This window comes from Paroedura picta, chromosome 4, assembly GCF_049243985.1.
Source record: "Paroedura picta isolate Pp20150507F chromosome 4, Ppicta_v3.0, whole genome shotgun sequence".
Classification (NCBI taxonomy): Eukaryota; Metazoa; Chordata; class Lepidosauria; order Squamata; family Gekkonidae; genus Paroedura; species Paroedura picta.
In genome coordinates, this window is record NC_135372.1 from 9,809,213 (window position 1) to 9,825,889 (window position 16,677).

The following is a 16,677-nucleotide window of genomic DNA, read 5'->3' on the forward strand; positions in this document are numbered from 1 at the left end:
CATGGACTACAATTCCCATGAGCCTCTGCTAGCGTGATGCCGGCAGGGGCTAATGAGAATTGTACCCCATGGACGTCTGGAGAGCCACACTTTGGCCATCCCTGCCCTAAATCAAGAATGGTTCCCCTCCCCCTGTTCTCCGTGAACTTTGGTGCCACTTGAAAAACTGTCTTTAAAAAAACACCATCTTAACAAATGCAACCAGCATGGTCTTAACAAATGCAGTCTATCCTGTGATCCGCTGTAGAGTTCTGGCGGAGTTTGACAGCCTGTTTTGCGATATATTTGGGTTGGTCCGAGGTTGCTGAGGCCTTGTTGCGAAATTCCAGGAGATTTGGGGTAGGGATGAAGTCTGCAAGAAGTGAGGCCTAGGGAGAGGTGGGATCTCAGTGGTATATAGTGTCATAGAATCCAACCTGCGGAGTTGCCTTTTCGTCCACGTAGATTCAATAACATTTTAAACAGGCTTGTGCGCTCAGGCGTGGTTCGGCTGCTCCAGCAATCACCGAAGCCTGCACCACCTCGGAGCGGCCGCACCGCCTTGGAGCAGCCGAACCACCGGAGCGGCCGAACCGCGCCCAAGCATGCAACCCCACTCTCAAAGGCCAGTGTTTTTCAAGCTTTTGACCATGTAGGTGACCTGGATATAATTTCTCAGGCTTTGAGGAGCCCCAAAAGTGATGTCAGCTGGCCATGGCTCCCTTGCATGCCCCCCAGAAATGTCATGGCACCAGGTGACATCATCGCCTGGGTTAACAGGCAAACTGCAGGATAGCTGGGAGGGATACACTGGAGGCAGCTTAAGGTTGGAAGTAGGTGCACCTTCTCCCAGGTACAGAAACCACAAGAGAAATTCCCTGTTCTAGACCAACATACTTTGGGCGAGGTATAGGTGTTTGATGACGGGAGCTTTGGCTATCGAAAGCTTACACCCCCAAAGTCTTGTTGACCTCTGAGGGGCTTCCGGACTCTTTTACTGCAAACTGACGGCCTCTGTAAAGAATGAGAGGATCTTGACTAAGGTTTGAGAGGAATTGAAACTTGGTTGATCCCATTGAGCAGTGGTTCTCAACATTCATAATGCCGCGACCCTTTAACGCAGTTCCTCATGTTGTGGTGACCCCCAACCATAAAATGATGCAAGTGTTCTTTCTCAGAAATTAAACCCAAACTGACCAATGGTGTGAAGATCCATGGTTCATGGTGGTATAGAAATTGGTTTTTTCCCAGGGTTTCTCAGTTCAGTTCTGCCTCTTGTCCCACCATGCTGATCTCGCTCTTTTCTGCTGCTCCAGACAGATGAACGCTTGATCTCGATCTACCCCGCAAGGCTGTTGTGTGGATGGTGCGCCCCCCCCTTCTTGCCCTGCTGCAACCCCTGTGAAAGGGTCAATTGACCCCCAAAGGGGTCCCGACCCCCAGGATGAGAGCCACTGCTGTTGAGTGTCACAGCTCTTGGTCGGGACCTGCATCCTGAACTGTACAGGGACAGAGTACGTTACGGTGGCCCAGATGGGCAGGAGTTGGGGGCCAGTGGTGCTGAAGTCACAGTCCTCGTTCCTCAGCAGTGGCAGATCACCTCCCTTGCAAGACAGACTCTGGATGGGTCGCCATGCAGGGTCTCTTGCAGCCAGGGGAACTGATCTCTGCAGTCTGGAGATGAGTCGTAAATCCAGGCTCTCTCCAATCTCCACCAGGAGGTTGGCCACCCTTTCTGAATAAGGGTCTGGCCATGGAGTAGAAACGGCCCTAGTCGCCCTGATGGATGACCTCCGGCACCAGCTGGACTGAGGTGGATCGGTGCTGCTTGTACTACTAGACCTTTCAGCAGCATTCGACACAGTTGACCATGAGCTTCTAGCTCTCCGCCTCACCGACGCTGAAATACAGGGGACAGCCCCCCAATGGCTAATCTCCTTTCTTTGGGGTCGCGGTCCGAGGGTAGCAATCGGAGAGAGATCATTGAGCCCTGCTGGGGCTCTTGGAGAGCCACCATTTGGCCACCCCTGCCTTAATAAATCCAGTGCCCTCCTCATAGATCTGGGATGATCTTGACCTGTCATCTTTGACCCTCCAGGCTAGCACACGTGCTTTCCCCCAGCAATACCTGTTCAGCTGTATTTCTTTGACTTCTGTGAAGTATTTTTATCCCTCTTTTCTCCTCCTAAACGGTGCAACCTCTGCTGTCTCACTGCGGCATGCTTGGAACCTGCCACCAGAAATAAGCTTCCAGTCTACCGTCTTTCATATTTTAAATATCTTTTTGCCAAGTGCAAAGTCCACCGGGCATGTCACTCTGGATCTCGAAAGGAAGGCGTCTAGAACGGCCAGTGTCGTGCGATTTGGGCCCACGTTGTGACGCCCACCCGACTTTCTGATGTTGCCCAGTTCATGCCACTCACTAAAAAGTCAGGTTTTGAAATCCCATTCTTCCTGCAAAGGGCTTGGGGTGGGACTCATGGGGCTTGGGGTGGGGTCCACACTCCCCAGCGGCGTCTGGGGGCAGGCCCTGGCAGAAGAACGCGGTGCTGATGCAGCCGTGGGAACTGGTCTGGAGGTGAACTGTAATTCTGGGAGCTCTTCACGATCCACTTAGAAGTTGTGACTCTAAAACTAAAGTTAAACAATGCTTCCAAAAGTGCAAAGCAGTCATTTATAAAGTGTCATAAAGGTAATCATAACAACCAAACTGTACTGTAAATTTGTGTACAATAATGCAACAATTCAACAAGGGTGATACAAAAATAATTCAGGCCACAGTTCAACCGGTTAGTTCCAACAGAAGTCCAAAGGAGGATCTGATAGTCCCCTGTTTTGCAAGGTGGCTTCTATGGTGGGCCTGAATCAGGGGTAGTCAAACTGCGTCCCTCCAGATGTCCAGGGACTACAATTCCCAGAAGCCCCTGCCAGTATTCACTGGCAGGGGCTCCTGGGAATTGTAGTCCCTGGACATCTGGAGGGACGCAGTTTAATTACCCCTGGCCTAAATAATTGAGGTGAAGAAATGTAATAATACGAGGGCTCAAGAATTTGCAATTTATAATTCCAACTTCAGTTGGAACTAACCTGTTGGGACTGTTGCCTGATTTATTTTTTAATTGCTGTATTATTGTACGCCTATTTACAGTATTTGGTTATTATGATTGTCTGCGATACTATATAAATGACTTTTGTGCTTTTGGAATCGTTACTTGCTATAGTTTGGCTTTAGGATAACACCGCTCCCTTTTTATTCTGGTGCTTTTCCATTTACTGTGTGCCCCAGTTTTTGTTTGTTGTATTCCACCTGTTGGTTGGCAGCCCCGTCTGAATGAGGAGTTCCACGACTTCTGTTTAGAGGATCGATGGGGAAAACCGTCTGCTGGAGATCCAGGAAGAGCCCCTCCACTCTGAGTAGAATATGTGAATCCTGACAGACCGATCGTCTGATTTGGTGTCAGGCTCTTTCATGCGCCCATGGGTTAATCTCGCAGGTGGCAATAGGTTTTAACTCGTGTGCCCCCTTGCACACGAGTAAAACAGATTCTGAAGGGAAAGGGCATGCTTCCCTGCCCAGGTGATCCCTGAACATGTTACTGCTGGGTACTGTTTGTAAAAGAGCTCTTGGCACTCCATGTGGGATTGAAGGAGAGGGAGGGAGCCCTGAAGATTTCCGGTAAGTGCTCTGAGTACAGAATGGCTGCAGAGGGGGAAATCAGTTTGATTCATCAGTGGGGTTGCTAAATGGACTTTGAGGAATGGTAAAGGACAAGAAGGCCCGGAGGATCGTTGTCCATGGGGTCGCGATGGGTCATACACGACTTTGCACCTAATAATAATATATAGGGGTTGCCAGCTCTGGGTTAGAAGAAGAAGAAGAGTTGGTTCTTATATGCCGCTTTTCCCTACCCGAAGGAGGCTCAAAGCGGCTTACAGTCGCCTTCCCTTCCTCTCCCCACAACAGACACCCTGTGAGGTGGGTGAGGCTGAGAGAGCCCTGATATTACTGCTCGGTCAGAACAGCTCTATCAGTGCCGTGGCGAGCCCAAGGTCACCCAGCTGGCTGCATGTGGGAGAGCGCAGAATCAAACCCGGCATGCCAGATTAGAAGTCCGCGCTCCTAACCACTACACCAAACTGGCTCACCAAACTGGAAATACCTGAAGATTTGGGGGGCCCGGGGGGGGGGGGGAGAGCCTGGGATGGGCGGGGTTTGAGGAGCAGAAGGACTTCAATGGGAAACAATGCCATAAAGCAGGGGTGGCCAAACTGCAGCTCTGTAGATATCCATGGACAACAATTCCCAGGAGCCTCTGCTAGCATTCTGTTGGCAGGGACTCATGGGAACTGTAGTTTATGGACATCTGGAGAGCCAGTTTGGCCACCCCTGCACAGAGCCCACTTTCCAAGGCCGCCGTCTCTCTTTCGCCTGGAGGCCAGTTGTGACCCCAAGCGATTTCCAGCCACCTCCTGGAGGTTGGCAACCCGCTTACCATTAACCGGGTGGGAGTCGGGTGGTTTGGTGAAAACTAATATTGACGTGCCTCTTTTCAGCCGCCAGCAGCCTTTGGTGCCAAAGGTTTTCCCAATCAATGTCAGTAGTGCCCCGTCTGTTATCCCCTTATGGATGCCAACCCCCAGGGGGGACCTGGAGATCTCCGGGAATTACCACTCCTCTAAATTCAACAGAGGTCAGTGCCTGCTGGAGAAAATGGCTGCTTTGGAGGGTGGGCCCTGGGCTCCATTCCCAAATCTCCAGGATTTCTCCATCCTGGAGCTGGCAACCCTACTTCCCTATCCCCTGCTGGTGACCAGGGGGGAATCTGGCAATCCTATACCCTACTGGACCTTTAGTTTGTTTACTTTGCTTTCCCCATCGTTTCAGGTCCTTTGAAATCAGAACAAGCATTTCATGTTTTCCTTTAACCCCAGCTAATTTTTTTCCTTTCTTCTCCACCAGCTCAGAAGTGACGGACCACTGCCGGCTGGTTCCCCCCCGCCTCTTCCGACATGTCGCCGTCGTCTTCTCCCAGGAGTGCCCCGTCCGAGGTGACGGCCGGAGTCCCAGCGGGACCGGCGAGAAGGCTGACGTCCCACTAGCACGGCGCATGCGGGTGGAGCGTGGCCCCTGGCGCCCTCCCCTCCTCTTCCTCCTCCTCCTCCGCCACCCGGGATGGTTTATTAACCCAGAAGACACCAGCTTCTGATCGGCTCCTCTCCTCCCCCCTCCACCTCCCTCTCCTCCCCCCACCCCGCAACCTCACCCCAAGTTTCGGCTGTGTTGGGATTTGTATGGAATCGACGTAATCGTGGAGAGGCCGGGGTATCACAAACTTATGGATTTTGATAAGAGAGGAGGGAAAGGGGAGAGCGAGGAAAGCAAAAGGATGTCTAAAACAGGAGGAGGCCGGAGCACTCATGGGAGCCGATCGGCAGGGACCAACTCTGGAGTCTTAATGGTGGGCCCCAACTTCCGGGTCGGGAAGAAGATCGGCTGCGGCAACTTTGGAGAGCTTCGGCTAGGTGAGTGGGCGGCTGCGGTGCTTGGCTTTCTTTTCCGCTTTGGATAACTCCGAGGCTTTTGTTCCTTGCTCGGATCTTGCAGAAATCGGGTTTATGTTTTTTTTTAGAAGCAAGTTTCTAGTCTACTTTGTTTGTGCTGATTTAATAATGTGTGGGTACTACTCAGTAGCCAACAACCTGGAAGAGCACCGGTGCCCCGCCTCACAATGCCAGCTTGGTGTAGTGGTTAGGAGCGTGGACTTCTAATCTGGCGAGCTGGCTTTGATTCTGCGCTCCCCCACATGCAGCCAGCTGGGTGACCTTGGATTCTCCACAGCCCTGATAGAGGTGTTCTGACCGAGCAGGAATATCAGGGCTCTCTCAGCCTCACCTCCCTCACTGGGTGTCTGTCGTGGGGAGAGGAAAGAGAAGGCGACTGTAAGCCACTTTGAGACTCCTTCGGGTAGGGAAAAGCGGCATATAAGAACCAATTCTTCTTCAGTAATCTCAGGGCTCGCTCAGCCCCTCCTCCCTCAGGGTGTCTGTTGTGGGGAGAGGAAAGGGAAGGTGACTGGAAGAGAAAGCGAAACTTTGAGACTCCTTTGGGTAGAGAAAAGTGGCATCTAAGTACCAACTCTTCTTCTTCTTCAGTAATCTCAGGGCTCGCTCAGCCCCTCCTCCCTCAGGGTGTCTGTTGTGGGGAGAGGAAAGGGAAGGTGACTGGAAGAGAAAGCGACACTTTGAGACTCCTTTGGGTAGAGAAAAGTGGCATCTAAGTACCAACTCTTCTTCTTCTTCAGTAATCTCAGGGCTCGCTCAGCCCCTCCTCCCTCAGGGTGTCTGTTGTGGGGAGAGGAAAGGGAAGGTGACTGGAAGAGAAAGCGACACTTTGAGACTCCTTTGGGTAGAGAAAAGTGGCATCTAAGTACCAACTCTTATTCTTCTTCAGTAATCTCAGGGCTCGCTCAGCCCCTCCTCCCTCAGGGTGTCTATTGTGGGGAGAGGAAAGGGAAGGTGACTGGAAGAGAAAGCGACACTTTGAGACTCCTTTGGGTAGAGAAAAGTGGCATCTAAGTACCAACTCTTCTTCTTCTTCAGTAATCTCAGGGCTCTCTCAGCCCCTCCTCCCTCAGGGTGTCTATTGTGGGGAGAGGAAAGGGAAGGTGACTGGAAGAGAAAGCGACACTTTGAGACTCCTTTGGGTAGAGAAAAGTGGCATCTAAGTACCAACTCTTCTTCTTCTTCTTCAGTAATCTCAGGGCTCGCTCAGCCCCTCCTCCCTCAGAGTGTCTGTTGTGGGGAGAGGAAAGGGAAGGTGACTGGAAGAGAAAGCGAAACTTTGAGACTCCTTTGGGTAGAGAAAAGTGGCATCTAAGTACCAACTCTTCTTCTTCTTCAGTAATCTCAGGGCTCTCTCAGCCCCTCCTCCCTCAGGGTGTCTATTGTGGGGAGAGGAAAGGGAAGGTGACTGGAAGAGAAAGCGACACTTTGAGACTCCTTTGGGTAGAGAAAAGTGGCATATAAGTACCAACTCTTCTTCTTCTTCAGTAATCTCAGGGCTCTCTCAGCCCCTCCTCCCTCAGGGTGTCTGTTGTGGGGAGAGGAAAGGGAAGGTGACTGGAAGAGAAAGCGACACTTTGAGACTCCTTTGGGTAGAAAAAAGCGGCATCTAAGAACCAACTCTTCTTCTTCTTCAGTAATCTCAGGGCTCTCTCAGCCTCCCCTCCCTCACAGGGTGTCTGTTTTGGGGAGAGGAAAGGGAGGGCGACTGGAAGCCGCTTTGAGCTCATTTGGGGAAATGAGCTCTATATACCTGCCCTTCCAGGTATAACGTTGTTGTTACTGAGGTTGGCGGCCCAGAGACTGTTTCCCTCCCGAATCTTTTCAGGCGGCCTGGGAACTGGGTGAGACGGGGCGGCCTCTGTCCTCTTTGGAGGGAGGAATGCTGCATCCTGGGCCCTGCGGTTTCTGTCTTCTGCTTTGAGAAGTCGTCAATCCGTCTTCCACGCTTTTTCAGACTCCATAATTGTTTCGGTGCTGAGAGAAGGAAGGCTGCCTCGTGTGCAGGATTTAGTTTTGAACGTGGGATTTTGTCATCCGGGGCTCCTTCAGGCAGAGCCTCTCCTGCCAGGGAATTTGTGTTTGGGTCAATACTCAGAAGCTTCGCAAATGTCCAGCCCCAGGAGTAGATCTGGGCCACTTGCAATTAAGCTCACGCAAAAACCTCTGTCGTTTCCTCACTGTACGTAGAATATATCCCCCAGGCTTATCTTTTGAACACCGTAGTTAGATTGGAGTCCAGTGGCACCTTGCATACTGGGAAGATCTAGAGCAGAGGTAGTCAAACTGCGGCCCTCCAGATGTCCATGGACTACAATTCCCAGGAGCCCCTGCCAGCGAATGCTGGCAGGGGCTTCTGGGAATTGTAGTCCATGGACATCTGGAGGGCCGCAGTTTGACTACTCCTGATCTAGAGCTTTGACTTTTGGACATTCTTACCATGAACATTTTGCTGGTCTCTGAGGGTCGATTTCAGCAGTGGGATGTTCTGTCTGGCCTCAGCCACAGGCCTGGTGGAACAGCTTTGTCCTTCAGGGCCTGCGGAACGGGTTACAGCCCCGCAGGACCCTGATATTTTCCGGCAGAGCGTCCCGCCAGGCCAGGGCCCTGCCCCTGGTCGAGGGAAATTTCAGCTCTTTTGGGCCGGGGATCCTGACCCCTCTCTGGAGGGCATAGGGGGAAATGTCAAGACAGAAAACTGTAAAACAGATTACAGGACGGTGGGACATGACAAGACAGATAGTCTTCGCAGAGAATTATAAGACTGGGTCACCACAGCAGATCTGTTGTAGCTAAAAGGACCGTCTGGTGACGCCTTAAAAAGCGCACCAGTTTAAATCATGGCAGAAGCGTTCGTGGACTAGGGCCCCCTTGATCGAATGCATGACTCAGCCGGCAGGAATAGAAAAGAGAGAGCATGAGGGCACAGCCGTAAGGGACAGGGAGTCAGCATGCATCGGCCCAGCATGTAGGAAAGAGCGCACATGCGGCCCAAAGGAGGCACGATCCCATTGGGGGGGGGGGGGCTTGAAACACTCCAAGCTGGTGGGAAGTTGGCAGGGCAGGGCAAAGAGGCCTGAAAGAGAGGCCACTGTTTTCTCTCCTCTGCCCGCCAAGCCTGAGGGTGGCAGATCTGCATATCCCACTTGGCAGCTTCTTAAAGACTTGCCTTGTGCTGCCAATCCCTGGGGTTGCCAGCCTCCAGGTGGGACCTGGAGTTCTCCTGGCATCACTGCTGATTTCCAGACGGCAGCGATCGGGGCCCCCAGGGAAACCAGCTGCTTTGGAAGGTGAACGGGGTGGGAGTAGATCACACTTGGGTCCCTCCCCAAGCCCTGTCTGCCCTGATCTCTACTCCCAGATCTCCAGGGATTTCCTAACCTTGCATTGGCCAACCTTACTTGGTTCACAGGCTGGGCTCCCATGAACCCCACACCCAATAAGGCACTTTGAGTCCACGTCACAACTGTGTTTCATTTCACTGATGTTACTGTGTGAAATGGCAAACTCCGCTTGTAACTTAATGGGATTGAAACTGCATTCTTTAGTATGTATGGAAGCACCCAGTTTTTTTATTTCTTTTTTTACAAGAAGGGACGCTGAAGGGGAAGCAAACCAATGGAGCAGGGGTAGTCAAACTGCGGCCTGCCAGATGTCCATGGACTACAATCCCCAGGAGCCCCTGCCAGCATTCGCTGGCAGGGGCTCCTGGGAATTGTAGTCCATGGACATCTGGAGGGCCGCAGTTTGACTACCCCTGCAATGGAGAAAGTGAGAGAATATCGAGTATAGCAGAAAGGCGGACGTTAAACATCTTAAAATGTGCGCATGGGTATGGGGAGGGGAGACCCTGCATCTTTTTTGGAGACAGCTGCCTCCCTGGGCTCTGTGGCCGGCTATGCAAGAGAATTCCCCAAAGGCGGGAAGTTATTCAAATCCCAGGCGTGCGTCTGGGGCCGGTGACTCAGTGAGCTCAGGAAGGTCCCTATTGAGTGTTTTCTGCAGCCTTAGAACAGACGTCACACGGAGTTCCCAGCCCCCAGCCCCCGGTAGCATCAGGCCACTTCCTGAGGGCGCAGGGTGGGCCCTGTGGATCCGCAGCTGACGGCAGCTGGAAACTTGGCTCCGGCACTTGGTCCCTATTAAGATTCTCTCTGCTTTGGATCCTCAGCAAATGGGAGGGATTATCTCCCCCCCCCCCCACGCTGTGGTTGAACCTCCCACCCCGTCGTCGGCTTTTGGATAAAGATGCAAAAACGGAGAGCTCTGCCAGGCTAGGGCTGCTCGGTTCTCCCAGCCATTGGTGGGGGGCAAGGGGATAGAGTTGCCAGCTTCAGGAGATTTGGGGGTGGACTAGGTGGCCTGTATGGTCCCTCCCAACTCTATGATTCTATGGGAAAAAAAGGGCCTGTTTTCAGAGATCTTGACATGCTCCACCACGTCAATTTTGTTTATCCCTCCTGGGCCTTGCGTGGTTGCGATCTTGCAAATGGGTAAAATCGACAACCTTGTGCAGTCTCTGCTGTGACCTTTGCCTTACGGAACGGCCTCCCTGAATGGGTCAGGAAGGACCCGTCTCTCCTGGCTGTCTGAAAAAAGGACGAGGGAGGAGTGATGACAAAGTACTGAGACCCTGGAGAGCAGCGGTCAGTCTGAGAAGACAAGACTGACCTTGATTGATTGATTGATTAAATTTCTAGACTGTCCCTTTCAGGGCGATTACCACGGTGTAAAAAATGCAGTAGCAGTTAAAATCACTTTAACCATCAAATCGATATTAATTGGTTGATCTTTCAGACGGTTGGTGATCCTCAAATTAGCTCTTCTGATTGGGGCAGGCAGTGAGCTAGAGGGTTGCAGCCTGGGAGGCCTTTACTCATATTTTTATTTGTTCGAACTGGCTTTGACTGTAGGCCTGGCGGAAGAGCTTCATCTTGCCGGCCCGGCGGAACTGTGCAGGTTCCACTAGGGCTCTGATGTCGTCAGGGAGCTCATTCCATCAGGCCGGGCCAGGACTGAGAAGGCTCCAGCTCTCATCAAGGCCAGTCAGATCTCTTTTGTGCCGGGGATTACCCAGCAATTTGTTCTTCCAGAGTGAAGTGCCCTCCAGGGGGTTGGACTAGATGACCCATGAGGTCCCTTCCAACTCTATGATTCTATATTCAGATGGACCGTCCCTTGGCCACCATCCCTGATTCAGTGTAAGGCAGCTTCATGCGTTCAAGATTAAGTGGAATACCAGGTAGGGGTGGTGAGGAGATTGAATGCCGCTTCCCTAGGCAAAACCTTCCGGAGAGGGACGCTGGTAGTTCTTCGCCGGGCGGCAAAAGGGCAGGAAGGGGTCCTTCTCTCAAGGGCGGCCGACCGGAGTGCCAGATCTGGAAATAGATTCCTTGTCGTCCAGTTGTGCTTGCAAGCTCCAGTCGCTTTTCCTTTTTTATAAATTAAATACTTGACGGTGTTGGGAATAAAAGGTCAGGGGGAAGGCAGCGTGATGTGCTGAGGCAGGTGTCCCGCACAGCTTTAAGACCTTCCAAGCCGCAAGGGCAAATTTTTTTAAGGGTTAGAGCTGGGGAGGGCTGGCAGGTGAAAAATGGTTCACGCTCGCGCACACACACAAACACACACCCCAGTGACCTTCTGCATTTGTTTTAAGTTGGGGGCTGTTTTCCAATTTGCATGCTGTAGAAAAGAGAAGCCCAGGGTGAGAGTCTTGGGTGCCCCTAAAGCCACCAGCCAAAGAGGAGGCTGACTGTTGTAGCACTGCATGGGTTGCCGCTCTGGCCTTTCCAGCTGAGCTCTTCCAGTGTGTGTTCATGTGCATTTTTTGTGATATATTTCATTTGTAGCCCGCATTTCCAACTGAAACACAAGGCATATTAAAAACAACAACCCACATTTTTAAAGAATTGGTCAGGCAGCGTAGGACATTCACTAAACAATACTGTAGGGTTAGGATTTTTGAATTTGGAAAGAGTCCAACAACAGTCACCAAAGAAGCCTGTTTAAATTTACAGGTGGACAGATAATGATTTAAAATCAATTAAAACTCCTTAAGAATTCCGTTGCATTTGTCACTTCCAGGGGAGAGTCTGTTGCAAGAGGGGGACTACACAAAGAGGGGGACTACACAAAGATGTTACTGGAGAGCCAGTTTGGTGTAGTGGTTTGGAGTTCGGACTTCTAATCTGGCATGCCGGGTTCGATTCTACGCTCCCCCACATGCAACCAGCTGGGTGACCTTGGGCTCGCCACGGCACTGATAAAACTGTTCTGTCCGAGCAGTGATATCAGGGCTCTCTCAGCCTCACCTACACCACAGGGTGTCTGTTGTGGGGAGAGGAATGGGAAGGCGACTGTAAGCCGCTTTGAGCATCCTTTGGGTAGGGAAAAGCGGCATATAAGAACCAACTCTTCTTCTTCTTCTTCTTCTTCTTCTTCTTCTTCTTCTTCTTCTTCTTCTTCTTCTTCTTCTTCTACTACTACTAGTAGTAGTAGTAGTAGTAGTAGTAGTAGTAGTTATTGACCTGTTATTGCCTGGTGGAAGTCCCTTAGAAATTGAGTTAACTCAAGAAGGGCCAACAGCTCTTCCGGGAGCTCATTCCACCAGGTGGGGGCCAGGACCGAAAATGTCCTGGCTTCTGGTAGAGGCTAAACGCACCTCTCGCGGGCCAGGGATTACTAGCTGGTTTGAATTGGCCAAGCACAGATTCCTGATGGAACGAGCTCCCAGAGGGGATCAGGGCCCTGCCGGAGCTAAAACAATTCCGCAGGGCCTGCAAAAAGGAGGTCCTCCACCAAGACAAGCCACCAACCATTAACCAGAAGCGCCCATCAACTGCACCAACAGAAAAACAGAACCACAGTGCAGACATACAAGTTTCACTGTTAAATATGTTTATATTTGAATCAAGATGTTTATTGTGCTGTATTGCTTAATGAGCAATGTAAACTGCCCTGAGCCGAAAGGGAGGGCATTATATTTAGGGAGGAAGGTAGGGGGAGAGAGAGAGAGAGAGAGAGAGAGAGAGAGAGAGAGAGAGAGAGAGAGAGAGAGAGAGAGAGAGAGAGAGAGAGAGAGAGAGATGGTTTTTGTATCCCGCTTTTCCCTGCCCAAAGGAGTCTCATAGTGTCTTACAATCGCCTTCCCCTCCTTTCCCCACAGCAGACACCTTGTGAGGTAGGTGGGGCTGAGAGAAGCCTGACAGAACTGCTCTGTGAGAACAGCTCTAACAGGACTGTGATTGGCCACTGGCTGCATGTGGAGGAGCCGGGAATCAAACCCAGCTCCTCAGATCAGAGGCCAGTGCTTGTAGCTACTACACCGTGTTGGCTCCCTTAAAGGCCAACAAGATTTTGGGGGAGTGAGCTTTCACGTGCCAAAGCTACCTTCATCAGATTCAAGCAGGAATGGAGATCCCCGAGTCCTTCCATTCTAGTCTCAAGGTGGGACAGAAATTATTAGAATTATTTTTATATTATTTATTAAATTTCTATATGCGCGGGCTCAGTAGAATCAGCCGTATCAGCAAAGAGAGGGGTAAGAGCCAGCTTTCTGGCAACTGCTGCCACGGGCCAGTCAATAATTTTTCCCCTGGTTTTTTTTTTGGGGGGGGGGGAGTTAAAATAACTGTTGTACTTTCTTATCAGCCTATCCTTGTTATACTGCTTGGACCACATGAAACGCAGAATTCATACCAAAATTTTATCGTTGGGTATATTTAAGGAACTTAGAAAGCTGCCTTAGCAATATTTGGAGCACTCTGGATGCTAAAGATAACGTTGTCCCTCTCTCCTACCTTAGCACATCTGTCTTGGTTTCTGCCATCTGAGATGTTGGGGGGTGAGGGAAGGAAAAGCTGAAAACAGAATATACAGATACTAGCCTCCAAGCTCGCTGCAGTCTTAATGCAGTGGGTGCTAGCGGCAGGGAGTTTGGGGGGGGGCAGGCAGGCTGAGCCACGGAGGGCTGTTCCTGCTTGGTGGGGACCTAGCAGGGCCAAAATTTGGAAAGGCACTAGCAGGAGTAAGGGGGGGTAGAGGCAGGGCTGGGGAGGCTTGGGGAGGGCTCACGGCCAGTTGGCCATGGCCCCGCCCACAGGCGGGTGGTGTAGTGAGTGGCAGCTGTACTCACAGTGGCCGGGGATCGTGTACACGGGGTGGGGCATTTGGCGCTGGGTCCTCAGGACTGGCAGGGGTATGCAATGGGCAGATACGGCCTCCTGGCGGAAAGTGGCAAATGGGGACCTCGGGATGGGCTGCAGCGTTGTCGTTGGCCCTATTCCAACTCAGACACCCCGGACATGCTCCACCCCCTGGCCGTTTCACAAATATTAAGAGGAACCATGGATAAGATAAGTTGACAGTAAAGAAGAGGCAGAAACAATTTCATACATTCTCAATAGCGCTAGCAGATTGTTAGGCTAGGTGTTCCTGGGCTAGATATTATTTATTTAATTTGTATACAGCCCTTATGACAAGCTGGCTCAGGGCAGTAAACAACAGTAACAAATAAAAATTTAAAAGGCTAACATAACATTAATAACAACAATATAAGACCAGTCAAAAACCACATCCCGTAAACTAGCAGCAACATCGATTAATATATTTCTAGCAAGATGTTTTGGGGGGTTCCATGGATGTTATAGGATCACTGGCCCCCACAAAATGCTTGACGGGAGAACTCTATTTTGCAGGCTCTACAGCAGGGTTAGTCAACCTGTGGCCCTCCAGATGTCCATGGACTACAATTCCCATGAGCCTTTGCCAGCAGGCTCATGGGAATTGGCAGGGGCTCATGGGAATTGTAGTCCATGGACATCTGGAGGGCCACAGGTTGACTACCCCTGCTTTACAGAACTGTTTAGGGCCCAGATCTCCTCCGGGAGCCCATTCCACCAAGTAGGGGGCCAGGACTGGAGAGGTCCTGTCCCTGGTTGAGGCCAGATGTCCTTCCTTGGGGCCAGGGACTACCGGCCAGCTCCTGGAGATTTGGGGATTTGGGAAGGTGCCATTCAAACAGGGGAGGAACCTTAATGTGGAGTGTAATGCTATTGAGGTCACCCTTCGGCTGCTATTTTCTTCAGGGGAACTGATCTCTGGGGAGAACTCCAGGATCAGCATTTACAGCTAACAAGCACACCTGGAGGTAGGTAACTGCAGGTTGGAAGGAAAGGCTCAGAATTCCGGATCCCACCTCCTGCCAGTTCTTCAGCCCATCATGACTCAAAAAATAAAACGCTTCATTCCACGCCTTTCGAGTTGACTGCAACCTTGCCTTGAACCGGGCACGGGAACGTTTAGACTATGAGGTTGTATTAATTATTGACTGTGTGTTTGTGTCAGTTTAGTTATTCTAGAATCCTTTATTAGGTTTCCATTGTAGAGCATGTAATGATACATGGCGGAAAGTTAATCTCCCTCTCTGTGGCAGAGGTGCATGTTTTTTTTAAAGATGTATTTTAAATGGTTTTTGATGGTTTTCTTTATGTAATTCCTGTACTGCTTGATGTCTTTTGAGAAGATTCATGTTGTGCCAAGTTCTTTCTTGGTGGCTCCCTTATGCTTTGGTTATCGAATGTCCTGTTTCCCCCAATTTGATTAGCTTACTCTGTGCAAACCGCCTTGTGACTTTCTGAGAAAAGCAGGGTATAAGTACCTGAAGAAGTGAGCTGTGAGTCACGAAAGTTCCTCCCCTGCCACAAATTTGGTTAGTCTTTAAGGCAGTGTTTTGTGAAACCCTGGTGTTTCTTGATGGCCCTGGAAGGGTTTTCCAAATGGATGGGAGCTAATTTTTTAAAAATATATTTTAAAATGTTAAACATTTATTGGGTGATATGTCCATATATGGTCATTGACCCACAACCACCCTCCCAGAATGGCCAGTGATGGGCCTGGAAGGGGAGGGGCCCCAGGTGGGCGTGTCCACAGCTCTGCTACCCAACCATATTCTGCACAAGCGTGCCACTCCCGTGGTTTCTCAAAGCCTGAAAAACGTTTTAGGGGTTCCCAACGGTAAGGTTTTACTGGACCCTTGCTGCTATAGACAGATTAACAAGGTTACCCAACTGTATCTATAAATGAATAATTAAATAATTTTAAACATATATGTCCTTTTAATTGATGTATTCTCAAACAGAGGCAGGGGCTGGATAGTGCTCCTTAAAATCTCAATAGACTTACTTACTTACTTACTTACTTACTTGATTTCTAGTCTGCTGCTCTCGAGAACCGGCTTGTGGCAGGCTACATAAAAAGTTCAACAATACAATAAAAACCCATAAAATCCCATTAAAGCCCAATAACATAACAATAATTCCAGATGGCGGAAACTTTATTCTTAACATAATACTTTCAGAGGCAGCATGAGGGCCAGATGTTCGGTGCCAAGGCCAGGTGTAGTCAAACTGCAGCCCTCCAGATGTCCATGGACTACAATTCCCATGAGCCCCTGCCAGCATATAGACGCTCCAGCAGGAGAGAGGGCTCGTAACATTGGCTCCCGCACTGGCCCTGCCTGTAAACCTGGCGGAAGAGCTCTGTCTTGCAAGCCCTGCGGAAAGCAGAAAGTTCCCGCAGGGCCCGCAGCTCTTCCGGGAGCTCATTCCACCAGGCAGGGGCCAGGACCGAAAAGTCCCTGGCCCTGGTCAAGGCCAAGCGAGCCTAACTAGGGCCAGGAATGGTCAGTAGGTTGGAATCTGCTGAGCTCCAGGCCCTGCCAGGTTCTGTAGATCTGCTGTTCCAGGCCAGCTATCCAAAATTTGCCAAAGGATTCATTATGGGGGGAGGGGGGTTCTGCTCAGTGCCGGACACTCAGGCAGTCAGACCCACCTTTCTTACTGTTGAGAAAACCCTTGAAACCCTTCAGGCTTTGAGGAACCCCAGAAATGGCACGATTGTGCAGGTCTCTTTAGCCAGGAGAGAAGACGACTAAGAGGTGATATGATAGTAACCATCTTCAAATACTTGAAGGCCTGTCAAGAAGAAGAGTCCTTATATGCTGCTTTTCTCTACCTGAAGGAGTCTCAAAGTGGCTTACATTCGCCTTCCCTTTCCTCTCCCCACAACAGACACCCTGTGAGGTGAGTGAGGCTGAGAGAGCCCTGATATTACTGAAGAAGAAGAGGTGTTGGTTCT

At 50.7% G+C, this 16,677-nt stretch overlaps 1 protein-coding gene across 6 annotated transcripts in view; it reads left to right on the forward strand.

Moving 5' to 3' along the window:
- CSNK1G2 (casein kinase 1 gamma 2) overlaps nucleotides 1-16,677 on the forward strand; it is an 81,254-nt gene that overhangs the window by 34,850 nt on the left and 29,727 nt on the right. For 4 of the 6 annotated variants that reach the window (XM_077331779.1, XM_077331778.1, XM_077331774.1 and 1 more), the window contains exon 2: nucleotides 4,940-5,502. In XM_077331779.1, coding sequence (XP_077187894.1) covers nucleotides 5,316-5,502 — 187 coding nt within the window. In that variant the 5' untranslated portion in view covers nucleotides 4,940-5,315. Of the gene's footprint in view, nucleotides 1-4,533; nucleotides 4,671-4,939; nucleotides 5,503-16,677 lie in introns of all 6 variants that reach the window. The other 2 variants (XM_077331775.1, XM_077331777.1) reach the window with 2 other exon arrangements.